This window comes from Scyliorhinus canicula, chromosome 7, assembly GCF_902713615.1.
Source record: "Scyliorhinus canicula chromosome 7, sScyCan1.1, whole genome shotgun sequence".
In the NCBI taxonomy this organism is placed as follows: domain Eukaryota; kingdom Metazoa; phylum Chordata; class Chondrichthyes; order Carcharhiniformes; family Scyliorhinidae; genus Scyliorhinus; species Scyliorhinus canicula.
Window position 1 is genome coordinate 180,185,216 of NC_052152.1, and position 26,103 is coordinate 180,211,318.

A 26,103-nucleotide genomic window follows, 5' to 3' on the forward strand; every position below is an offset into this window, starting at 1 on the left:
CAGCCGGATGCAGACTTATGCTCGCTCGCACAGGAGATTCTAATCTCAGCCCAACCATCAAATAGGTGCCGAGTAGAGACAAGCTGCTTCTTCACAGAGATAAAGCTGGTAAATTAGCTTCTCAAAGTGTTCCGTGGGCAGAGAGTTTAGAACAGCACCATATCCTTCCCCTCACAGCTCACAAATGATGTGTTATGTGTGAAGATGTAGAAAGAATGTAACTTTAACAAAGCAGGAAATACATGTACCAGACACAGCATAATTTTATTTACATAATAGTTAGACCCGGTTAACATGTACAACTGATGGGAACAACAGAGGTTTCCCTGGACACCAACCAGAAGTTTGAATAGATAGTGAATAACAACGTTTGTTTCAGCTTAATGTACAAGTGCACTTTCTGGACAAGTAGAAAATGATTTTGGATAAACAATTTGATGAACAATGATGCAGTAATTTAACTAAAACATTCAAGGCTTGTCTTGGCTTGTTCCATTTCATGCAAGAAGTTATAGAATTGTGGCAGCGTCAACTCTAAACAAGTAGAAATAAAATATTAGTGAATATCATGTACTAAGTTAAGGAAGAAAAAGAACTAAGAATTCAATTAATACGTGTATACTAACCCATGTAAACATTTTCACTTTTGTTCCCCTTCTTTATAACTAATTTTAACTGAAATTAAAAAAAAATATTCATTAGAAATAAGGCTACAAGCTGCACAATGAAGCCACAGAAAATGCGGAGAAATTCTCGTTCAATTCAGGGTTGATAAAGTTCATATGGTAAGATTAATCGGGGCTTTACACAGTAACTTCACTGAAGCCTACTTGTGACAATAAGCGATGATTAATGAGCATTTGTGAATTATGAATCACAAGATAAAGAAACTTACCTGATTTGCGGCAGCGAAGGAAATGTTTATGGCCTTAAAGTGATGAAATGCTCATTGGTGTCCACCAGCTAAGTAGCATTTGTTGTGTTTTCATTGTCTTCAGGTAATGTTTTATGAAAATGTTTTATCTTTTATTTTTCCAAATCTCTCCATGCGCTGCAGGATACCCAAACATCAGTGGAGAGCAAGATATTTACTTCCGACTCTTTGCCAATCTTCTGGTGGCTTGCAGGAGATTCTGGAGAGTAACATCCTCCATTTTTCCTTTCCCACATAGAGAAGTTATTTTGCTCGTGCTGATCCGAATAAGACCATAAGACATTGGAGCAGAATTAGGCCACTCGGCCCATCGAGTCTGCTCCGCAATTCAATCATGGCTGATATTTTTCTCATCCCCATTCCCCTGCCTTTGCCCCATTACCCCTGATCCCCTTATTAATCAAGAACCTATCTATCACGGTCTTAAAGACACGCAGTGATTTGGCCACCACAGCCTTCCGAGTTCCACAGATTCACCACCCTCTGGCTGAATAAATTCCTCCTCATCTGTTTTAAAGGATCGTCCCTTTAGTCTGAGGTTGTGTCCTCTGCTTCTAGTTTTTCCTACAAGTGGAAACATCCTCTCCACGTCCACTCTATCCAGGCCGCGCAGTATCCTGTAAGTTTCAATCAGATTCCCTTCATCCTTCTAAACTAATGTGCAGGTTGAGGCTAAAAACTGAACATGCTGGGAATTAAATGCTACCATGCTTTGTCACTGTGCATCAGAGCTCCCTCTGCTATCATTTGATACGGGTGTTTGTGGTCATTTATTTTCAACTCGAATAGGGATCCTTACACCAAGACTCATCCTCTTGCTTGAGTGTGATTATTTTCACTGAATAATCCACTATTGTTTGATTTACAAATGATTCTTCATACATATCTAAACCAGCAGAATTAATCCATCCCTCTTCCTGGCAGAAAACTGAGATTACATCGGTCTGTTTGCAACCGTGTTGTCATATTTGATCTTGAGATGAGGTTCCAACCTTCTATTCATGCCATATTTAAGGTAGTTTATTTCCACCTCTGTAACATCGTCCAACTTTGCCATTGTCTTAGCTCATCAGATATTGAAACCCTCATCCATACCTTTGTTATCTCTAGACGCGACTATTCCAATGCATTACTGGCTGGTTTCCCACATTCTAACCGCTGCAAACATGAGGCCATTCAAATCTCTGCTGTACATGTTTCGGAATAAGTCGCAAACCCTTAATAACTCACTAACGTACACTGACTCCTGGTCAAGCAATGTCTTAATTTTAACATTCTCAACCTTGATTTCAAATCCCTTCATGGCCTCACTCCTTTCCATTTCTGTAATCTCCTCCAGTCCCACAACCCTCAGATATATGGTCTCCATTCTGGCCTTATGTGCTACCCCAATTTCAATCACTCCACCATTGGTAGCCGTGCTTTCAGTTGTCCAGGCCCCAAGCTCTGGGATACCCTCCCGATGTTTTCCTCTCTACCTCACTTTCTTCCTTTAAGATATTCCTTAAAATACATATCTTTGGCCAAGTATTGGCCACCTGATCAAATATCACCTTATGTCGTTCGGTGTGAAATTTTGTTTCACAATGGTTTTATGAGGCACCGTTGAACGTTTTATTATTTAAAAGCACTATAGAAATCTAAGTTTTTTTGTGGTGCCCCTCTGTCCTTGCAAACTATCACCCAATCTCATCTTCCCTTTCCTCTCCAAATTTCTTAAATGTGCCGCCGCCTCCCAAATTCATGCCTGTTTTTCGCTGAACTTGGTGAATTCCCCAATCAGGTTAGCACCTTTACCACTGGGCAAGAATCGCCAGGGGGCGGCGTGAATCCTGCCCCCACCATCTCCCGAAATCTCCGGCACCAGAGATTTGACAGGGGCGGGAGTCGCGCCGTGCCTGTCGCCCCCCCCCTCCCCTCACCCCGCGCGATTCTCCAGCCCGCGATGGGCCAAAATCCCACTGCTGTCATGCCGGTCCCGCTGGCGGGAATCAAACCACCTACCTTACCGGCGGGACTGGCAACACGGGCAGGCTCCGGGGACCTGGGGCCGGGGGCGATCTGGCCCACACTTCATCCTTCTCAATGTGTTTGCTGCCTTTGACATGGTTGGATACTCTATGCTCCTTCAATACCTCTCCTTCATCCAGTTGGATGGGGCAACACTTACCTGGTTCCTTTCTTATCTATTCAGTCAGAGCCAGAGGATCACTTTCCTGTTCCCACACTTTTAACTTCTGGTGGCCCCCATGGATCTGTCCTCTTTCTTCCTATTCCTCAGTGATATGTTATTCCTTGATAGCATCATTTGAAAAGAAGTAGACTGATGATACCAAGCTCTATTATGCCATCACCTCTCTCGAACCCTCCAGTGTCTCTAAATTGCCACATTGCTTATCTGACATCCAGTGTGACCGAGCAGAAATTCCCTCCAACTGAATATCCTAACTACTGTCTCCAGCTCTCTCTCAGGCAGCTGTTTGAACTAGACTGTTAGCAACCTTGGTGTCGTACTCAGCCCTGAGCGAGATGAATTTCTTTTTTGTTAATTATTAATTTAGAGTACCCAATAATTTTTTTCCAATTAAGGGGCAATTTAGCGTGGCCAATCCACCTAGCCTGCACATCTTTGGGTCGTGGGGGCGAAACCCACGCAAATACGGGGAGAATGTGCAAAATCCATACGGGCAGTGACTCAGAGCCGGGATCGAACCTCGGAGCCGTGAGGCTGCAGGGCTAACCCACTGCGCCACCGTGCTGCCCCGTGAGATGAATTTCTGATCATTTATCTGCGGCTTCGTTAAGTCGACCTATTTCCACACCGCCCAATTCCATGATTTAGTTCAAGTGCTACTTAAACCGTCATCATTGCCCAAGTTACTGCAATAACCCTCACGTGGACCACGGTGGATCACTAATCGATCTCCCCGTGGGGGACGGAGTAAGAGTTGCTATTGCAGCGTGCGGAGGCCTGCCCAGCTTGGACTCGTTAATGAGACCTTTAAATTCTGCTTCAAGAACCAGACCGGAAGTTCTGATAATCACGGACTGGGACATTAGCTTTTTACGCCACGGTAGTGGCTTTATCTTTGGAGTTTAAATACACCGGGTTAGCCACCTTCTTCCTGTCTCCTGGATTACTACAGTTATCTCCCGATTTGATTATTCCAATATACACATGGCTGCCCGCCCATCTTCCATTAACTTGTCATCCAAAACCCTGCTGTCTGTATCCTAATTCTCACAAAATCCCATTCATTGATTGCCCTTCTGCTGAATTACATTGGCTTCCAGTTAGAATTTTCATCCTTTTTCCCAAATCCCTTCGGTAACTTCCTCCTGCCCTCTAGCCTTAACGTGAAGACAAGAGCTTCAGAATACTCAACATTTAATTGGAGGATATTTCTGTTCTTCGAGCTGTCAGGATATGGAGATAGTTTTAATTAGTGGGTGTTAGGAATAAGATTATGGCTTTAAGGTTTAAGCTTAATTTATCTCTCGGGCGGCACGGTGGTTAGCACAGTGCCGAATCGATCCCGGCCCAGGGTCACTGTCCGTGTGGAGTTTGCACATGCTCCCCGTGTATGTGTGGGTCTCACTCCCACAACCCAAAGATGGATTGGTCACGCTAAAATTGCCCCTTAATTGGAATTTTTAAAAATAGTTTAATTTTTATTTCTGCAGTTGTGGTAAGGTATCGAGTTTCAGTTTCACTTTAAACGTCACCTGCGAGGCTTCAGCTGTTTGTAAATATGCATTTTTAATTAGGCTTTATGATTCTTCATGTGAGGAAAAATCTTCTGTTGCCGAGCCACAAGGTGCCCACACAGGAAAAGCAGCTTCAGTTCAGTTGGTCAGGTGACCAAGACAGAAACACACCAATTCACAGAAACTGCTGCAACAGGCAGGACATGCAAAAGGGACAGAGCACAAGTCCCAAACTAAAGAGGAAGGATCCAAAAGCCAGGGAATGGGAGAGGAAAAAGTCCCAAGACAAGAGTGAAGTCAAGGAACAAGGACAGAGCCAGTTCAGTGAAGTTAAAGTTCAGGTCCTGCTCAGTGAAATTAAAAGTACGGAGCAGATGAAGAGACTCCGATTAATGAGACAGAGCTGCAGGAAGCAGACTTAAACCAAAAGTGCCGCAAAAGAAATCAGAAAATCTTGAAGGGAGACCTGAAGGTTGCAACTCCTTGCCATGGGCCTGTGAAGCAGTGTGTTCTGTTATAAGACCATAAGACATCAGAGCAGAATTAGGCCATTCAGCCCATCGAGCCTGCTCCGTCATTCAATCATGGCTGATATGTTTCTCATCCCCATTCTTCTGCCTTCTCCCGATTTCCTTATTAATCAAGAACCTATCTATCTCTGTCTTAAAGACACTCAGTAACTTGGCCTCCACAGACTTTTGTGGCAATGTGTTCCACAGATTCACCACCCTCTGCCTGAAGAAATTCCTCCTCACCTCAGTTTTAAAGGATTGCTCCTTTAGACTGAAGCTGTGCCCTCGGATTCTAGTTTCTCCTACTAGTGGAAACATCCTCTCCACGTTCACTCTATTTAGGCCTCTCAGTGAGCTGTAAGTTCCAATGAGATCCCCTCATATCCTTCTAAACTCCATTATGTACAGACCCAGAGTCTTCAACTGCTCCTCATACGACAAGTCCTTCATTCCGGGGATCATTCTTGTGAACCTCCTCTGGAACCTCTCCAAGATCAGCACATCCTTCCTTAGATACGGGGCCTAAAACTGCTCACAACTTTACAAATAGGGTCTGACCAGAGCCGTATCCAGTCTTAACAGTACATCCCTGCCCTTGTATTCTCACCCTCTCGACATGAATGCTAACATTGCATTTGCCTTTCCAACTGCCAAAGGAACCTGCATGTTAATCTTAAGAGAATCCTGAACTAGGACTCCAAAGTCCCTTTGCGCTTCTGATTTCCGGCTGGGGATGCGAGAGATTAATGGAAGGCGCAACTTGAATGCCGATGGTGCACCAGGGCAGAGAAACATCGTAAGGAGAGGTTGAAACCCCGGAGGTGGATTTTTGATGAAGGCAGCTGGGAGAAAGCATTGTTTGGGAGAAGATTCCAAGACATATTTTTTGAGAGTGGAGTTTGGATACCCTTGTGTGAAAGGCAGTGTTCAGTGAGACCAGTTGGCTGACTATGTGACTAGCATCTGAGAGGAGTTGGTAGGAGATCCATAGCATCTAGCCTGGGTGCTCTCTGTCACTTGGTTTCAGAGTGCGCGTGCCTGATCACAATTCACCTATCGGACTGTGTACTTACTGTGAACATGAGAATATGAGATAGCTTTTATAACTTGTGTTAAAGATATAGTTGTGGGTGATGGGAGTAGCATATTATAGTTCATATTTTCTTGTTTAATAAATGTTTTATTCTTTTGTTAAAAGTACATTAGTAGTCTCTGTGACTGTTCAGTAACCACCCTTCACATTTCTAAACAAATAAATTAGGATCTATCAAGCCGGGTTCCACCCTGGGATCTGACTGGTCCAGTAGTAACTTCAGCTGGGATTGTAACAGCATAGACTCATAGAATTTACAGTGCATAAGGAGGCCATTCGACCCATCGGGTCTGCACCGGCCCTTGGAAAGAGCACCCTACTTAAGTCCAAGCATCCACTCTATCCTCGTAACACAGTAACCCCACCTATCCTTTTGGAAACTAAAGGGCTATTTAGCATGGCCATCTTTGGACTGTGGGAGGAAACTAGAACACCTGGAGGAAACCCACGCAGACATTACAGAGACCTGGCTGAGGGAAGGACAGGATTGGCAGCTAAACGTTCCAGGTTGGATAGAGGGGGATGTAAAAGGGGTGGAGGAGTTGCGCTACTGGTTAGGGAGAATATCACAGCTGTACTGTGGGAGGACACCTCAAAGGGCAGCGAGGCTATATGGGTAGAGATCAGGAATAAGAAGGGTGCAGTCACAATGTTGGGGGTTTACTACAGGCCTCCCAACACCCAGCGGGAGATAGAGGAGCAGATAGCTAGACAGATTTTGGAAAGGAATAAAAGCAACAGGGTTGTTGTGATGGGAGACTTTAACTTCCCCAATATTGACTGAGACTCACTTAGTGCTAGGGGCTTGGACGGGGCAGAGTTTGTCAGGAGCATCCAGGAGGGCTTCTTAAAACAATATGTAGATAGTCCAACTAGGGAAGGGGCTGTACTGGACCTGATATTGGAGAGTGAGCCCGGCCAGGTGGTAGACGTTACAGGAGCATTTCGGGAACAGTGACCACAATTCAGTAAGTTTTGAAGTGCTGGTGGACAAGGATAAAAGTGGTCCTAGGGTGAATGTGCTAAATTGGGGGAAGGCTAATTATAACAATATTAGGTGGGAACTGAAGAACCTAGATTGGGGGTGGATGTTTGAGGGTAAATCAACATCTGACATGTGTGAGGCTTTCAAATGTCAGTTGAAAGGAATTCAGGACCGACATGTTCCTGTGAGGAAGTAAGATAAATACGTCAAATTTTGGGAACCTTGGATAACGAGAGATATTGTAGGCCTCGTCAAAAAGAAAAAGGAGGCATTTGTCAGGGCTAGAAGGCTGGGAACAGACAAAGCCTGTGTAGAATATAAGAAAAGTAGGAAGGAACTTAAGCAAGAAGTCAGTTGGGCTAAAAGGGGTCACGAAAAGTCATTGGCAAATTGGGTTAAGGAAAATCCCAAGGCTTTTTACACGTACATAAAAAGCAAGAGGGTAGCCAGGGAAAGGCATGGCCCACTGCAGGACAGGGCAGGGAATCTATATGTGGAGCCAGAGGAAATGGGCGAGGTACTAAACATATACTTTGCATCAGTATTCACCAAAGAGAAGGAATTGGTGGATGTTGAGTCTGGAGAAGGGGGTGTAGATAGCCTGGGTGACATTGAGATCCAAAAAGACGAGGTGTTGGGTGTCTTGAAAAATATTAAGGTAGATAAGTCCCCTGGGCCTGATGGAATCTACCCCAGAATACTGAAGGAGGCAAGAGAGGAAATTGCTGAGGCCTTGACAGAAATCTTTGGATCCTTACTGTCTTCAGAGATGTCCTGGGGGACTGGAGAATAGCCCATGTTATTCCTTTGTTTAAGAAGGGTAGCAAGGATAATCCAGGGAGCTACAGGCCGGTGAGCCTTACGTTAGTGGTACGGAAATTATTGGAGAGAATTCTTCAAGATAAGATCTACTCCCATTTGGAAGCAAATGAACGTATTAGCGAGACGCAGCATGGTTTTGTGAAGGGGAGGTCATGTCTCACGAACCTGATAAGAGTTTTTCGAGGAGGTCACAAAGATGACTGAACAGGTAGGACAGTGGATGTTGTCTATATGGGCTTCAGTAAGGCCTTTGAGAAGGTCCCTCATGGCAGACTGGCATAAAAGGTGAAGTCACACGGGATCAGAAGTGAGCTGGCAAGATGGATACAGAACTGGCTAGGTCATAGAAGGCAGGGAGTAGCAATGGAAGGGTGCTTTTCTGATTGGAGGGCTGTGACTAGTGGTGTTTCACAGGGATCAGTGCTGGGACCTTTGTTGTTCGCAGTATATATATATATATTAAAAAAATTTTTTTTTAAGAGCACCCAATTCATTTTTCCAATTAAGGGGCAATTTAGCATGGCCAATCCACCTACCCTGCACATCTTTGGGTTGTGGGGCGAAACCCACGCAAACACGGGGAGAATGTGCAAACTCCACACGGACAGTGACCCAGAGCCAGGATTGAACCTGGGACCTCGGCGCCGTGAGGTTGCAATGCTAACCACTGGGCCACCGTGCTGCCAGTTTGTAGTATATATAAATGATTTGGAGGAAAATGTAACTGGTCTGATTAGTAAGTTTGCAGACAACACAAAGGTTGGTGGAATTGCGGATAGCGATGAGCACCGTCAGAGGATACAGCAGGATTTAGATCGTTTGGAGACTTGGGTGGAGAGATGGCAGTTGGTGTTTAATCTGGACAAATGTGAGGTAATGCATTTTGGAAGGTCTAATGCAGGTAGAGAATATACAGTGAATGGTAGAACCCTCAAGAGTATTGACAGGCAGAGAGATCTAGGTGTACAGGTCCACAGGTCACTGAAAGGACCTGTACACAGGTGGAGAAGGTAGTCAAGAAGGCATACGGCATGCTTGCCTTCATTGGCCGGGGCATTGAGTATAAAAATTCACAAGTCATGTTGCAGCTCTATAGAACCTTAGTTAGGCCACACTTGGAGTATAGTGTTCAATTCTGGTCGCCACACTACCAGAAGGATGTGGAGGCTTTAGAGAGGGTGCAGATGAGATTTACCAGGATGTTGAATGTATGGAGGGCATTAGCTGTGAGGAGAGGTTGAATAAACTCGGTTTGTTCTCACTGGATCGACGGAGGTTGAGGGACTACAAAATTATGAGGGGCGTAGACAGGGCGGATAGGCAGATACTTTTTCCCAGGGTAGAGGGGCCAATTACTAGGGGGCATAGGTTTACGGTGCGAGGCGCAAGGTTTAGAGGTGATGTACGAGGCAAGTTTGTTTACACAGAGAGTAGTGGGTGCCTGCAACTCGCTGCCGGAGGAGGTGGTGGAAGCAGGGACGATAGTGACATTTAAGGGGCATTTTCACAAATACATGGATGGGAATAGAGGGATACGGACCCCGGAACTGTCGAAGATTTTAGTTTAGACGGGCAGCATGGTCGGCGCAGGCTTGTAGAGCCGAAGGGCCTGCTCCTGTGCTGTACTTTTCTTTTTTCTTTGACATGGGGAGACAGTGCAAACTCCATACAGACAGTCAACCGAAGCTGGAATTGAACCTGGGTCCCAGGTGCTGTGAGGTAGCAGTGATAACCACTGTGCCACCCACACTGGATGTTGGACATGCAGGGTACCAAATAAGAGTCAGTGGACTGGTCCAGAGAAGTGGTGGTGAGGTAGAGCTTGGTGCTGTCAGCCTACACATGGAAACGGACCATGCAATTTCAGATGACGTCGCCGAGGGGTAGCATATTGATCAGAAATATGAGGGGAAAAGGATGGGACACCAAAGTTTAAAGTGTGGGAACATGAACAAAAGACAGTGCCGTTGATTCCCTGGCTATGACTGTACAGATAAGAATCGAACCAAGCAAATGCAGATCCACCCAGCTGTACAATAATAAAACAAAACATCTTCTAGTTACATTATCCAAAACCTAGAGCAGCAGTATGGTGATCACAGAAGATATTAATTTTATTTAAAAATCACACGGTTAAGTAGGCTTTTATAATTAAAATGATAGACACTGCCTGGACTTGCTTAAAATAAATGCTATTCTTCCACATGGTGTTCATTCTCAGTGTCAATAGAAATGATAAAGCGTGGGAAGTGTTCAGAAGTTGGTATTTAATAATAAGACTGAAAGGGGTGCAGGTACAGATATTCAATGTAAAATATATGTTTCTGTTGATATAAGATTATTCATCAATGCAAAAATAATAAAAGGATTACCTGCAAAAATATGCTGCCAACCTTTTGCAATTCACTGCTCCCTGCCGTCACTGCAAATAACAAAGAGAGTGTAGATGAAGCAACACTTTCCTTTTTTTCCCTTTGGCCTTTAGGTTTCTGCCTTCGGGAAAACTTAAAATGAAACACTGACTCTTTCTGTGTTAAATTTAAACTGCAGTAATTTTTTTTTTTGAATACCGATTTATCAATGAACGCAAACATAAATGAGGCCCTGGAATGATTCCAGAATCTCTATCCCATTCATCTTTCTTTTGTTCACAAACATGGACATCAAGAGGTACTCAGCAGAACACCGGATTTACAGTCAAATCAAAGTCACCCCACACCTTTCTGACACAGAAAGGTGCATTTCTTAAGTTTAAAAAAAATCATTTATGTGATGTGGGTGTCGCTGGTTAGGCCAGTATTTATTGCCCATCCCTAGTTGTCCTTCAAAAGATGGCGGTGAGTTGCCTTCTTGAACCGCTGCAGTCCTCGAGGTGCAGGCACACCCACTGTGCTGTTAGGGAGAGACTTCCAGGATGTTGCCCCAGCCACAGTGAAGGAACGCCGATATATTTCCCAGTCAAGGTGGTGAGTGACTTGGAGGGGAACCTCCAGGTGGTGGGGTTCCCAGGTATCTGCTGCTCTCATCCTTGTAGATGGTAGTGGTCATGGGTTTTGAAGATGCTATATAAGGAGCCTTGGTGAGTTACTGCAGTCCACTTTGTAGATGATACAGGCAGCTGCCACTGTTCGTCGGTGGTGGAGGGTTTGAATGTTTGTGGAAGGGGAAGTAATCAAGCCAGCTGCTTTGTCCTGGATGGTGCCGAGCTTCTTGAGTGTTGTTGGAGCTGCACTCATCCAGGCAAGTGGAGAGTGTTCCATTACACTCCTGACTTGTGCCTTGTAGATGTGGACAGGCTTTGGGGGATCAGGAGGTGAGTTACTCATCGTAGGATTCCTAGCCTTAGACCTGCCCTGGTAGCCACAGTATTAATGTGGCAAGTCCAGTTCAATTTCTGATCAATAGTAAGCCCCAGGATGGTGATTGTGGAGGATTCAGCGATGGTAATGCTATTGAATGTCAAGCGGCGATGGTTAAATCCTCTCTTCGAGGAAATGGACATTGCTTGGCATTTGTGGTGCGTGGAAGTGAAGCAGAATTAGATGATAATCACAGTAAGCTGTTGAATCCAGAATTTAGCCAATACAAGAGACATACAATTCGTATTAACAGTGTAATACTTTACCTTATTGTATGCATCAACAGTGCTATAATTAATTACTGGGGAGTGAAATTACATCAGTATGAATGCTCGGTTACATATGCCAATGTTGGAACAATGGTTACTGTGTTGACTCGTGTAACAGTTGAGTTTTTGAGATTAATATTTTAGACAAAAAGAATTTGACTTTAGCCCAGGTAATGTTTTGTAGGGATTTACCTTTAACTAAAACACACTCGCTTGGCACACCTAACACAGCTCTTAAAAGAATCCACAAGATAATTGGAAGCAGTGCGCATACCAGCTGTTTATTGTCTCTGTGTTTCCATGAAGGAGCCTCTCCTTCCCCCCCCCCCCCCCCCCCCCCCCCCCCACAATCGGGAGGCGGAATGTTAGAGTTGCTGGGCCTGCGGTTTCAATGCCGCATGGGCATTATTTAGGTTTAATACAAAGTCTTGAACAACATATTCAGCAGTCCCAGTTTCATATTTCGAGGAAAGCTAGACATGCTACTGACTTCATTATAAAATCTACGTCAACAAACTGCCTGCTTAATATCGAGACATACAAGGACCAAAATATCTTTCAGTTAAACACTTGGAAGAACTATATCATGAGTTTAGGCCCCTTGCATTAAACTACTCCCATGCCACTGACCATGTCCTCTTCCTTCCCTAACACTCAGACTGAATCCGAATGAGGAAATCCCAATCAACCTAAACCTGTGCCTCAAACCTCAATTACAAGACTACGGATGCTACAAGACGTTGCATCCAAAACAGATCGAACCTCTTCACCTCGGAGACTCCAGGCGAGCACCGGTTAGTACTGGTCTCCACAAACGGGGATCAGGTGTACCGGTATTTGGGGGGAATCAGTGGAACCTGGGTGGCTGGGTCTGGGCAGGGTGATATCCTGGCAGCCCCAATGCCACATAGGCACCCTGGCATTGCAGGTTTGACATCCTGACAGGGCCACCCTGGCACTGGCAATGCTAGGCTGGTAGGGGCACTACCAAGGTGCCAGGGCCAAGATGCCCAGCTGGCATTTTGGCCATGGCAGGAAGGGGGGGAGTTAGTGATATGTGTATTCTTTTGAAGACCAGTATTACATCAAGAGATCCAATATCTACAAAATGAATTTGAAAATTACCTCCAAATTTCCACTCCATATCGACTAACTGGTTGACAGTCAATGTTTGTCCTACTGCCAGCCTTGACAGCACTGCAGAATTCAACTTCCACTGAAAATACAACTTATGATTAAATGATGCTCACAGTTCATACTCCAATGTAAGTTTAGTATCTTTAAAAATGAAGCTAATAAATGAGGAAATAATGAAGACCTGTAATGGAATGTTTCGTTAGAACCAAAGTTTTGTTGACAGTGCCTTGCTCAACACCACTAATTACTTTCCAATATATTACCCCATGGAGTGAACATAAGGAATATGAGCAAGAGTAGGTTGTATGGCACCTCAAGTCTCCTCTGTCATTCAACAAGATCATGGCTGAACTCCAACAAAGATATCACTTTCTTGCCCTATCCTCACATCTCTTGCTTTCTTATTGACCAAAACTCTATCGATCTCAGTGTGGAATTTGCTGTTTCGGAACAGCAGTCTACGCCTACAATTCGGAAAAAAGTGAGCTACTGGTTTTCTAAATAGTCCCAAGATAATTCTTATCTCTTAAACCCAGCCCTTTCATTTGCTCAATGAATGCTGAGGCATTTTGTTTTGTTGTAATATTCTATTGCTTTACTCTCAATGGAGAAAAAGGGGCAAAGGGATGGAAATATTGCAGAGTAAAGTGCGAATTTCAACCACATGAAGCCACAGGCCACAGCAATAGGGCTGAAGCCCAAAATGACCATTGTTGAGCACCGCCATTTTAAACTTTGATCCGAGATTTCATCCTCATACTGTCTTTAGCATTAGATTGGTACCGTGTCAACAGATAATGTGACAAGACTTCATATGCCGATTTGTGTGCATCCAGTTCTGTGGACAGAAAATGTAGAGTAATTGCACTTCTTTTGAGTGTGTTCACTCCACAGTATTTCACACTGCCCCTTTGTTTTAGTTTTCTTCCATGTTTCTTTCTTACTGAGTATTTGATAGGCTTTTGGTAGGGTTCCAAGGATCCTTTCTTAGACCATTGTGTACCCTGTGCCTTAGTTTAATTGTTTATCCATTAATGGTTCACATTGCTCCCCAATACTCTGACACAAAAGGACACTACACTGCTACAAATAGATTCAAATGATTCTATATAAGTTGTACGCTTTTGTTTGCATTACAGAGGGCTGGGATAGCTCCAGCACCTGATAACACTCCTTTGCTTTCAAGTAATGTAAAAAGGGGTTGTAGCCATGTTGAACCCCAGCACCAAAATTACACAACCAGAAAGTCTATGAAATAGATAAATATACATGCAGTTAGTGTAATGTGATAATAGAAACACACAACGTCAGGCAAGTGTTTTGAATATCCAATGTTCTTCCAAGCACTGTTCGGTGCCCAAATCATGTAGATACCTAGTAATAATGAGCCCTGGCATTAGGTCACACCACCATAGCACTGAACCACAATCAAGCTGACACATCACATTAGTTCCAATTATCAAAACAACTTGGATTTCTTGTTTTGAATATTGTAAATAATCATGTGCAGGTGGTGGAGGCAGGCACAATAGCAACGTTTAAGATAAAATAAATCCACAAGTGAACACTTTTGGAATTGCATCCTTTGATTCATCTTCTCATTTTAGGTTAAATCTAAGGCAGTCATAGTTAAATTTTTAAAATATTGCATGGTAGAACAAAATAACTTACCTTTTCTGCAAAGCATCCAGCCTTTTCCTCACTTAGTCCTTTAGAATTAAGCAAACAAAAAAAAAGCTTTTTTAATATTCAAAGGGAAATTTTTCATGGAGGAGTTTAATGATAGAATGCTACTGACCCAAAGTGATGAAATCAGTCTTGACATGGTCAGCTGTCAAATTCCGCTTCAATGCACCTGTAGGAAAGATGAACATATTTGATTTATAATTATAAGAACATATCTCTGTTAACATTTTAAAACTAAGTTGTCCATAATTATAGAATTTCTTCTTGCGATAAACTGCTCAAAACATTTTATATGCTGTTTCCTCTGTCGTTATCCAGTTGAGTTACGGCAAAGTTTTGGCACTGTGCCACGTTAGTGCATACCACCACAACTCAGGGATCAGACTAGATTTAAATCCACATCCACATTCCATGTAATTTTCATACATCTCAAATTTAGATGTTGATGTTGCAGTTAGAATTATCCACCAGTGAGTTAAAAGTGCTAAGAAAAGGGCAGCACGGTGGCACAGTGGTTAGCATTGCTGCCTACGGCGCTGAGGACCCGGGTTCGAATCCCGGCCCTGGGTCACTGTCTGTGTGGAGTTTGCACATTCTCCCCGTGTCTGCGTGGGTTTCGCCCCCACAACCCAAAGATGTGCAGGTCAGGTGGATTGGCCACGCTAAATTGCCCCTTAATTGGAAAATTAAAAAATAAAATTAATTGGGTACTCTAAATTAATTTTTAAAAAGTGCTAAGAACAAGCCTTTTTATATATCCAGCTCATAACATTCAAATAGATTAGAGCAGTGTTTTTCAAACTTTTTTTCCGGGGACCCATTTTTACCAACCGGCCCACTTTCTGGACCCACGCCGGCCGACCTTCGCGACCCACCATTTTCTCTTACTTTTAATGCGAGAGTCCTCTTTTGCTTGTTTGCTGCTGACAAAATGGAGGAATCGCAATCGCAAAGCACGTGACATCGATGTTCGTGACCATGACCTGCTCTCTGCCTCCCTTCAGGCAGGAACATTACATTGAATTTAAGAATAAAATCTTCTCCCGAGCCTCCGATTGCGCAAATTCGTGCGCAACAGCCGGCTTTTTAACAATGTCGGCTGCGAGCGGCCTACATAATGACTGCCGCGACCAAAATAAAAAAAATGCGGGCATATTGCGACATGCGTGCCCGCTCATAGGTGCAATGTGCAAACCACAGATTGTTAAATGCCGGCTGCTGCAGCTGTTGCGCGAAATTTGCGCGACCAGGAGCGCCACGACTGATGGCTCTGTGACCCTCCCGACACCCGCCTGCGGGTCGCGACCCCGACTTTGAAAATGCCTAGGTTAGAGCAGCAAATAAGAAGTATAGGTATCAGTGAGACAGATTGCCTGTGCTTCAAGCACGATAGTGCCATGGCTCAGGTGCCACAGCTTGCACCCCTACTGGATTGGAGGATTCAAAAACAGCAGTTATCAAGTTAAAGGATTTATGAAGACATAGTCGAAGAATATCATTTCATTTGCATACCTGATTGCAGTTGTCTTTGGGTGAAATTTCCTTTGTTTAACATAATTTTCTCCTATCTCCTTTCTATTGTCTTTGCTTATTCAAAGATGTAATAATATAACATGGATCAAGCACTTTGCTCTAACTGCTTATGCTTTAAAATAGATAATTTTTGCCCAATTAGAAGAAAAAAAGGCTTGCTAATATGGGGAGTGACAACAATGAGTTGTTATAATTGGATCAAAAATATGATACGTGACCTGGATTTTCACCGAGTTGGGATAGATATGGAGGCCTTTCAAAATGGCAGCCAGGACCGGATTCCAAAATTTCTCATACAATTTCTGGGGTTTCCGATTTTCTGGAGTACCTTTTAGAGTGCGAGCTTGTTCGGAATCCTGCACCCCAGACCTGGCTGGTTCTATTGCAAGGATAGGCATGTCTTAGTCCTCTGTACTTTTCATGGAGCCAGGCAATAAATCATGGTACATGGCATCTTGGAGGTGTTGTGAACCAAAGTCTACATGAGGGGAGTTTTTAAAAAGTTAAATTTGTAAGAGTCTCCTCATGCCCCCCCCCCCCCCATGCCAATCTGTGGCACATCCATGGCATTTACCCACTACACACAGTAAGGAACAATGAGCCAATAGTGATAGTAGGATGTGTAAGAAAAAGCTTAAAAATGTAATTCATTGACAACTCTCCACTTTACTAAAGAAAGGTCCTTTTACCACAGTCCAATAAAAGTGTGAATCATTCAGATCCTTTAGCGTTACTGTAGTTTCTGAAACTGCAAGCACTTGCAACCTCTTGATCTTGTGTAAATAAACAATGTGAAATTGACAGCATAGATCAAAGAGCCAGAGCTGTTAAGCTTGCAATGTTTTCTCTAGAGCTCAAGTGTTTCAACAGACAAATGGATTTCTGGTCTCTCAGTCAAACTTCATTATGTATTCTTGGCAGAGAGTCATTACATCATTACAGTACTGAAACAGTGAGCAACTAAGGCTTTAACTTTAACTACCCCCAGCTGGCAGATGTCAGGTGGGCAGCAATTCAAATAACAAGTAACATTTACACCACTCAATCTCTTCCAACTGATCCCGCTTCCTACCAGTTGTCTCCCCACATTAGCCAGCTTTTGTGACTAGTTGAGCAGGGTCCTGTTATGAACATGCAGATTGGGCCCGGTTAGGTTATCAGGATCCAAAATGCAATATCATCAGTCAGAGGTCTGAGTGGGAAGCGAGGGTGTTCAGGGTCAGCTTCCCCATCAGGAGAAACGTATACGGAGAGGGATCAGAAGGTCAGTTTAAAATTTAATTTTTAGGTCTTTCCAGGAGGTGCAGGTCCTCCTGGCCCAAGAAAGGATTAGAAAGCTGACAGCATATGTCCAATATAATTCCAACCATCACTCACCATTAGGAACCAACAGGACACTTTTCACAATGTTTTTCAATGGGCCTGGGCTCATTCCATTCTGTGAGGCAAACTCACTGAGTTGGTTTAACAATCGCTCAGACTGAAAATGAGGAAAAATACAATGCAATTTAGAAATAGCAACTTTAAACAACATTGTGTAAAAGAAACAAGCGTATCAATTTTCCAAAGCTAGTGCAATAACAGATTAGGCAACACAATGATCTTGCTGCATTAGCATCAGTTGAAACTGACAAACTTAAAATGCGTTGCTTCACAGAAGCAAAAAACAGAGGGGCTGCACTTGGCAGCAGGGTGAAATAAAAGTTATTATTTTGAAAGATAATCTTGGGCCATTGATGCACACCTCTTAGGTGCTCGATACTTAGTGTTATAGGCCAGGGTTTAGAGAATCCCAAAGCGTATCATGGAGTTCACTTGACCCACAACTTTTAATAGATTGTGGTATGGGGAGCACACAGCCCACTCTATAGGTGTGGTACAGCAGACTGGAAAAGTATTTTTTATGCAAAACAATGTTTATTCTATGAACTCAAGTTAACCTTTATAAACATACAGTGAACATCTTAGAAACCATTAATTCAAAGACAACCCCCAAAGAATACAACACTAAGCAATCCTTTAAGCTTTCCTTTTAACATCCATAAGGCTTAAAAAATAAATTTTAGCAGAAGCACATCAGGTTAAAGTCACTACTGAGAGCAGTTATTAGTTTTAAATCACCAAAGGATCGATTTACAGTTTTTAGATTACAGATAGACTAATACCCCTCCTGGCTGTGACTGAAGCTAATCAGCTCTGAAAACGAAACTAAAACACACCCTGCAGCAAACAGCCGAAAACGAAAGTAAAAAGCTGACAGAAAGCCCAGCTCCACCTACGCTCTGACATCACTGATAAACACCCATTTCTTAAACACCCATTTCTTAAAGGTACTCACACATGACATTAGCAATGTAATAACGAGCTGGGAGTGGGCCTCTGCGCATATCCTTTTGGTCGAGGATAGTCTCTACTACAGGGTTACAGAATAGAAAGCTGGAAGCAGCCTTAACTTAATAAAATACAAGAAGTCTTACAACCCCAGGTTAAAGTCAAACAGGTTTTTTGGAATCAGTAGCTTTCGGAGCATAGCTCCTTCATCAGGTGAATCGCCTGTGATTTAGTTTACTCACCTGATGAAGGAGCTATGCTTTGAAAGCTAGTGATTCTGAACAAATCTGTTGGACTTTAACCTGGTGTTGTAAGACTTCTTGGTGTGCCCACCCCAATCCAATGCTGGCATCTCCACATCTTAAACAAACATAACAGTATTGTGCATGGCATTTGGACTGTACAGGAAGAAGATATCAGCTCTTGTCTACAGCCCACCACAAAGCAAGGTTAAACTGCCAATGTCAGCCATTCTGCATTGGAGAACCACTAAAGGAGTTTCTTGGCAGAAACTGCAGTGCAAACGTCCATGGTGCAGAAGATATTGGGCCAGATATTACTCTTGTTGGTGTGAGCAAAATAATGTTTCAACACTTTGTTTTATCTGGGCTCTTAAAATAACAAATGCAAGAATTCCAGACAAACACAGCAAGTGTCCAATTGGCAACATCGCCTATTTGCTGTTTTACAGCACTTTATTGTTCAGGTAGCAAGCATGGCAATGCTCCAGTTTAGTTTGAGACTGACCTCTCCTGGGACTGTGCCAGCTAGAAATTTCTAAGACAAAATACCATCCCTTAAATATCATGTACACTCAATAGAACTGCTACATTTTACAGCATTTCTTACCTCTGTGGGTTCTGTAATAAAGCGGAAGATTATCTCTGTTAATGCCGAGAATTGCTGCAAATAAGATACGTGAAATGTAAATAATACAAACGAAATCACAATTAAAATACAACTTAGCCAAATAAATTCTAAAAGTAATCACTAATCTAATTTTATTTTTATTTTTAATTACTCTTGTGAACCTACCAATTCAAAAACATAGCTGCTTCTACCCCAAGTGTCTTCACCCTTTTCAAAGAAAGCTTGGATTTTACCTCAACTTTTTCATTGCTTCTGCAGCAGTAGTTTCAGCTTAGTTTATAATAAAACTAAATAGGAAGAGGAAGAAGTGCACATACACACCCAAGGACAAATATCAACTTCTTCCCATTATTTATGTTTCTCACTGTATCAGAAGCAAATAAGATGAGTTGGACAAAATACTGTACAGGATGGTGACCTAGATGTAGTAGTGCAGGAATAGTTAGGGCACGAGTGGCTTTAAGACTTTCCACAGCATGAAACCGGAAGGAACAAACATCAAATGTATTCAGAGATATGACTTTGCTAAGCAAAATGTTGGTACGTTGACTAGAGCTCTAAAAATACTAAATGTCCATGTTTTACCTAACGGTAACTTAACCACCACTTTGACTCCCTTAAGTGATCAATGCACTTTTCTCAAAAAGGATCAACACAATTTAATTTTACTTCCTAATTTATGTTCATAAGTGCCGCACGGTGGCACAATGGTTAGCATTGCTGCCTCACAGCTCCAAGGACCCGGGTTTGATTCCGACCTCAAGTGACTGTGTGGAGCTTGCATGTTCTTCCCGTGTCTGCCTAGCTTTCTCCTCAAACGGCCTCAACCGGGACATTGGATTCATTTTGCATCACATTCACCCCCCATCATCTGGCCTGGGCTTGCAGAATCCTACCAACTGTCCTAGCTTGAGACAATTCACACCTCTTTAACCTACTCCATCTGGATCTGTAACGACTTAATTCTCTGCAAAGACTCGAATTCAAAGTATCGTATTGTATCTTTGACTTTGTGTACATAAATGTTTCTGGAATCCACCTCTTCATTCACCTGAGGAAGGAGCAGTGCTCTGAAAGCTAGTGATTCGAAACAAACCTGTTGGACTTTAACCTGGTGTTGTAAAGCTTCTTACTAGTTTTCTCCAGTTTCCTCCCACAGTCAAAAGATGAGGTTAGGTGGATTGGCTATGCTAAATTGTTCCTAGGTGGGTTACGGGGATAGGGTGGGGAATTGGGCCTCGGTAGGGTGCTCTTACAGAGAGGGTTGATGCAGATGTGATGGGCCGAACAGCATCCTTGTGCACAGTAGGGATTCTGTGATTAACTATTCGTAAATGTGTGATTTAAGCGCAAATGCCCAAACTTTTCAATAAAGCTACATCTGTAACAGACCATTACCTATTCTTCTTTTTGAGAGCTGGTGCAGAACCAATGGGCCAAATGGTCTCCTCCTGTACGGTAACAATTTTGTGACTGAGTTTGGGGCTTCTGGCTTGGAGGCAAGGAGGCTACCCACTATACCATAATTACAACATAGAAAGAGGCCCTTCAGCCCATCGCGTCTGCGCCAACCATCAAGCACCAAACACATTTTCCAGCACTTGGTCCGTAGTCTTGTATGCTATGGTGTTTCAAGTGCTCATCTAAATGCTTCTTAATGTTGTGAAGGTTCCCGCCTCCATTGCCCTTTCAAGCAGGGAGTTCCAGATTCCCACCACCTCTGGGTGAAAAAAAGTTTTCCTCAATCCATTCTAAATCTCCTGCTCATTACCTTAAAACTATGTCCCTGGTTATTGACCACTCTACTAAGGTGAAAGGTTTCTTCCTATTTGCCCTATGTCCCTCACAATTTTGTACACCTCAATCAGGTTCCCCCCTCAGCCTTCCCTGCTCTTCGGAAAATAACCCTATCTTAACCAGCCTCTCTCCATAGCTGAACCTTTTTAGCCCAGGCAACACCCCGGTGAAGCAAATTTACTCTTTCTAGTGGAATCACATCCTTCCTACTGCCCCCAGTACTCTAGCTATGACCCAACGAGCATTTTATACTGATCCATCAAAACCCTCCCTGCTCTTATATTCTATGTCTTGGCTAATAAAGGCAAGTATCCCGCATGCCATTTTAACCACCTTATCTATTCCTGCTGCCTTCATGGATCTTTGGACACGCAGCCCAAGATTCCTCTGGTCCTCTGTACTTCCTAGCGTCCTGCCGTTCATTGTGTATTTCCTTACCTTGTTAGTTTTCCCTAAATGCATCACCCATTTGTCCCTCTGACTAGCCCATCTATATCCTCCTGTAAGCTAAGCTTCCCCCATTACTATTTACTACACCACCAATTTTTGTGTCATCTGCGAACTTACTGATCATACCCCACATTCACATCTAATAATAATTAATAGTAATAATCGCTTATTGTCACATGTAGGCTTCAATTAAGTTACTGTGGAAAGCCCCTAGTCGCCACATTCCGGCGCCTGTTCGGGGAGGCCGGTATGGGAATTGAACCCGCACTGCTGGTCTTGATCTACATTACAAGCCAGCTGTTTAGCCCACTGTGCTAACATCTAGATCATTAATGTACACCATAAACAGCAATGGACCTAGCACTAATCCTTGTGGTACACCACTAGACACAGGCTTCCAGTCACAAAAACAACCTTCGACCATCACCCTCTGTCTCCTGCCAATAAGCCAATTTTGGATCCAATTTGTCAAATTACCCTGGATCCGATGGGCTCTTACCATTTTGATCAGTCTCCCATGTGGGACCTTGTTTAAAGCCTTACTGTAGACTACATCAATTGTGCACCCTCGTCTATCCATCTAGTCACCTCCTCAAAAAATTCAATCAAATTTGTTTCATATGATTTTAAAAAAATGAATTTACAGCCCAGCATTTATTGGCCATCGCTAGTTGTCCTTCAGAGGATCGTGGTTACCTGCCTTTTGAACCGCTGCAGTTCCTGAGATGTAGGTACATCTACAGTACTGTGAGGGAGGGTGTTCCAGGACTTTGACCCAGGTATAGCTCCTGGCATGTCCTCCAGCTCTCTTCATTGAACTAGGGTTGATCCCCTGGCTTGGTGGTAATGGTAGAGCGGGGGATATGCCGGGCCATGAGGTTGTAGATTGCAGTTAAGTACAATTCTGCTGCTGCTGATGGCCCACAGCGTCTCATGGATGCCCAGTCTTGAGTTGCTAGATCTGTTCGAAGTCTAACCCATTTAGCACAGTGGTAGTGCCACGCAACACGATTGAGGGTATCCTCAATGTGAAGATGGGACTTTTGTCTCCACAAGGACTGTGCGGTTGTCACTTCTACCGATACTGTCATGGACAGATGCATCTGCAGCAGGCAGGTTGGTGAGGATGAGGTCAAGTAATGTTTTCCCTCTTGTTTGTTCCCTCACCACCTGCTGCAGTCCCAGTTCAGCAGTTGTTTCCTTTAGGACCCAGCTTGCTTGGTCTGTGATGGTCCTACTGAGCCATCTTGTTAATGGACATTGAAATCCTCCATCCAGTGCATATTCTGCGTCCTTGCCACCCTCAGTGCTTCCTCCATGTGGTGTTCAACATGGAGTTGTACTGATTCACCAGCTGATGGTGGACAGTACATGGTAATCAGCAGGAGGTTTCCTTGCCCATGTTTAACTTGAAGCCATGAGACTTCATGGGATCCAGAGCCAATTTTGAGGACTCCTGGGGCACTCCCTCCCGACTGTATACCATTGTGCTGCCAGCTCTGCTGGGTCTGTTCTGTTAGTGAGACAGGGAATACCCAGGAATGGTGATAGTGGGGCCTGGGACATTATTAGGTATGATTCTGAGAGTATGACTATATCAGGCTGTTGCTTGACTGGTCTGTGAGACAGCTCTCCCAACATTGGCACACGCCCCCAGATGTTAGTAAAGAGGACTTTTCAGAGTCGACAGGGCTGGGTTTGCCGTTGTCATTTCCAGTGCCTTGGTTGATGTTGGGTGGTCCATCCGATTTCTTTCCTTTCTGTGTTTTCGTAGCAGTTGAATACAACCGAGTAGCTTGCTAGGCCACTTCAGAGGGCATTTAAGAGTCAACCACATTGCTGTGGGACTGGAGTCACATGTCAGCCAGGCCAGGTAAGGATGGCAGATTTCCTTCTCAAAAGGACATTAATGAACCAGATGGGTTTTCACGACTATCACCAATGGTTTCATGGCTATTTTTATTGTGTTTAAATTCCATCACCTGCCGTGGTGGAATTCAAACCTGGATCCCCAGATCATTAGACTGGATCTCTGAATTACTTCGCCCAGCAACAATACCACTACTGGAGTTTGCACATTCTCCCCGTGTTTGCATGGGTTTCACACCCACGACCCAAAGCTGTGCAGGGTAGGTGGGTTGGCCATGTTAAATTGCCCCTTAATTGGAAAAAAATGATTTGGGTACTCTAAATTTATTTAAAAAAAGAAAAGACAATACCATTACAAATACTACCATAATATCACAATAATTTGGCAATACCGCTACATTACCTCTGACAAAGCTGTGCTGACTATCCTTGATTAATCCTCTCCAAGTGGAAATTCTTCCAATAATTTTCCTACCACTAATGTTAGACTCGCAGGAATGTAATTCCCTGGTTTATCTCTACTTCCCTTCTTGAATGATGTACCAGATTAGCTATCCTTCAGTCCTTTGGCACCTCTACTATGGCCAGAGAGAATTTGAACATGAGGGCCAAACAATTACTAAACTGTAGTAAACAGAAAACTCGGCTATTGGAATGGTTGCTGCTTCCGCACGTGGAGGAGTGCAAGTGGCGAGGATCAAGGAGAAATGGAAGGAGTTTTGGGGGGGGGGGGGGGGGGGGGGGGGGGAGGAAAGAGAAGATAGGTTGGGGAGTGAGGCACTGTGCAGGGTGAATTTGTCCTCCTTGTGTGCGAGGATGAGTTTGATACAGTTTAAGGTGGTACACATGACTTGGGCGATGAGGAGTGGGTTCTTCCAGGGGGTGGCAGATGAATGCGAGGTGCGGGCAAGGACCAGCAAACCAAGTGCATATGTTTTCGGGGTGCGAAGTTAGAGAGATACTGGACGGGGGTGTTCGGGCCGCTAGAAAAGATTGTGGGGGTAGAGGCCGGGCCAGAACCTATAATGGCGATTTCTGGGGTGTCTGAAATGCTGGAATTGATGGAGGGGAAGAAAGCTGATGACGTGACCGTCGCCTCTCTGGTTTCCCGGTGAAGAATTTTGCTGAAATGGCGGTCGATAATGCCGTTGGCGTGGTGGCCTGGCTAACGAACCTGTATGACTTCCTCTGGTTGGAGAAGATTAAATTTGAATTGAGGGGTTCAGCGGAGGGCTATGAGGCATGGAGGGGGTTGTTCACGACCATGTTTGAGGAATTGTTTGTCGCAGGGAGGGGGTGAAAAAGGGGAAAGATTTGTAGACTGTAAAATTGTGAGTTGGGGAGAATGTCCCCCAGATTATTTATGTTTTTGTATTTTTGAATATGGTTGGAATAAAATACATTAAAAAAACAGAAGACTCGAATCAGTTATATCATTCAAAAAAAGGTTAATAACAGCTGTGCAGATATGCCCACTGTACCATAAAATGTTTCAGAATGACAAACAAGTTGGATAACAGCGGCGATGAGAGAATCTTACTGTTCTAATTTTTATGAGCAGTAAGGTTAGTAATGTTTGTAAATGCACCTTCAGCTTAAAAACGAATGCTTATGTATACATTAGATGTTATCAGTGATACTCTTATGCCAGGCCAGCTGGACTTGTGTGTTTACCTATGGGAACAAGGTCCATATGCCATCATGGATTTCTCCTCACAGAATAAATTTTCAAATTTGCATCCTAGGTTTGCAACAGCGTCCCCAAGATCATCAGACAAGGACATATTGCAAAAATGTTATCTCAGTTGCAGTTTCCAAATATTTTCCACATTTTAACATTGTTTTCTTGTAGATAGCTGACACAGTCTTCTGCAAGTTAGAATCTGTGTGTGTTTGGGGTGGGGGTGCCACCCAATATTTGCAGTCATCCCCATAAAGAAAGACACTTACAATAATATCTAAGATTGAAAATGTTGTCAAGTTCACAAACTGAGGAGAAAGTAGGGAAAAGAGGGAGGTAGGAACAGAACAGTCTTGCATCTTACAACCGTAAATTAAAATTAGAATGTTATTTTTAAAGACAGACTTGGGGGTGCAGACTTGATCTAGAAATTTTCAAACTGGTGACAGTTGTTAGAATAATTAAGGTACAAGCAACTTATCTGATGGGACTATAATTGATTTTGGTATTACAGATTCACTCAAACAGTTTTATCAGTCCTTATGATGAACACACACAATGGGATGGGGTTTATAATTTCACTGTACAGATGCTGACTGGTCCGTCGTATTTATTCCCCCAGTATTTTATTTTTTAGTTTCAGATTTCCAGTCCGACCATTTCCATGGGCTTAAATACTGATAGTAGGTATCGCTGTTCCTGGCCATATATATCAATCAAAACATGTTTGCTGCAGGAGTATGTTGCCAGGAAGTGAAGCCTGTTCCCCAGCAAATTCAAACACCCACATTCATTAAACAATGTGTTTTTAAAAATGGCTCCCGTTCACAGCAGTTACCTGGCTGGAGAGTTTATTAAGTGTCTGGATGTCGGTGGACACAAAGTCAGGCACAGGCTCCCCGCTGAAGTGCAGTTTGTGCATCTTCTTCCCCAAGGCCTCCTCTGTCCTGCTCCTTCCAGCAGGGAGTGAGAGCAGGAGGGGGCAGGGGCAGCCTGCAGCTCACCGCCCGCACATTCGACACACGCGAGGAGGGGGAAAGCCAGAGACAGAGAAAGTAAAAGCGCAA

At 43.6% G+C, this 26,103-nt stretch overlaps 1 protein-coding gene across 2 annotated transcripts; it reads right to left on the reverse strand.

Annotated features, from left to right (window-relative positions):
• Positions 1–239: 239 nt before the first annotated feature.
• On the reverse strand, positions 240–26,076 carry commd7 (COMM domain containing 7). Of its 2 annotated transcripts, XM_038803419.1 has the most exons (9): positions 25,875–26,076; positions 19,219–19,272; positions 17,416–17,518; positions 14,618–14,674; positions 14,491–14,528; positions 12,808–12,898; positions 10,427–10,476; positions 627–675; positions 240–534 (listed from the first exon to the last, which is right to left on the reverse strand). In XM_038803419.1, the coding sequence occupies exons 1-9, from the start codon at positions 25,956–25,958 to the stop codon at positions 458–460; spliced, it is 603 nt and encodes a 200-aa protein (XP_038659347.1). In that variant the 5' UTR covers positions 25,959–26,076; the 3' UTR covers positions 240–457. The 2 variants fall into 2 exon arrangements, with proteins under 2 accessions (XP_038659347.1, XP_038659348.1); XM_038803420.1 differs by lacking the exons at positions 240–534; positions 627–675 and adding an exon at positions 2,967–3,242.
• Positions 26,077–26,103: the final 27 nt, after the last annotated feature.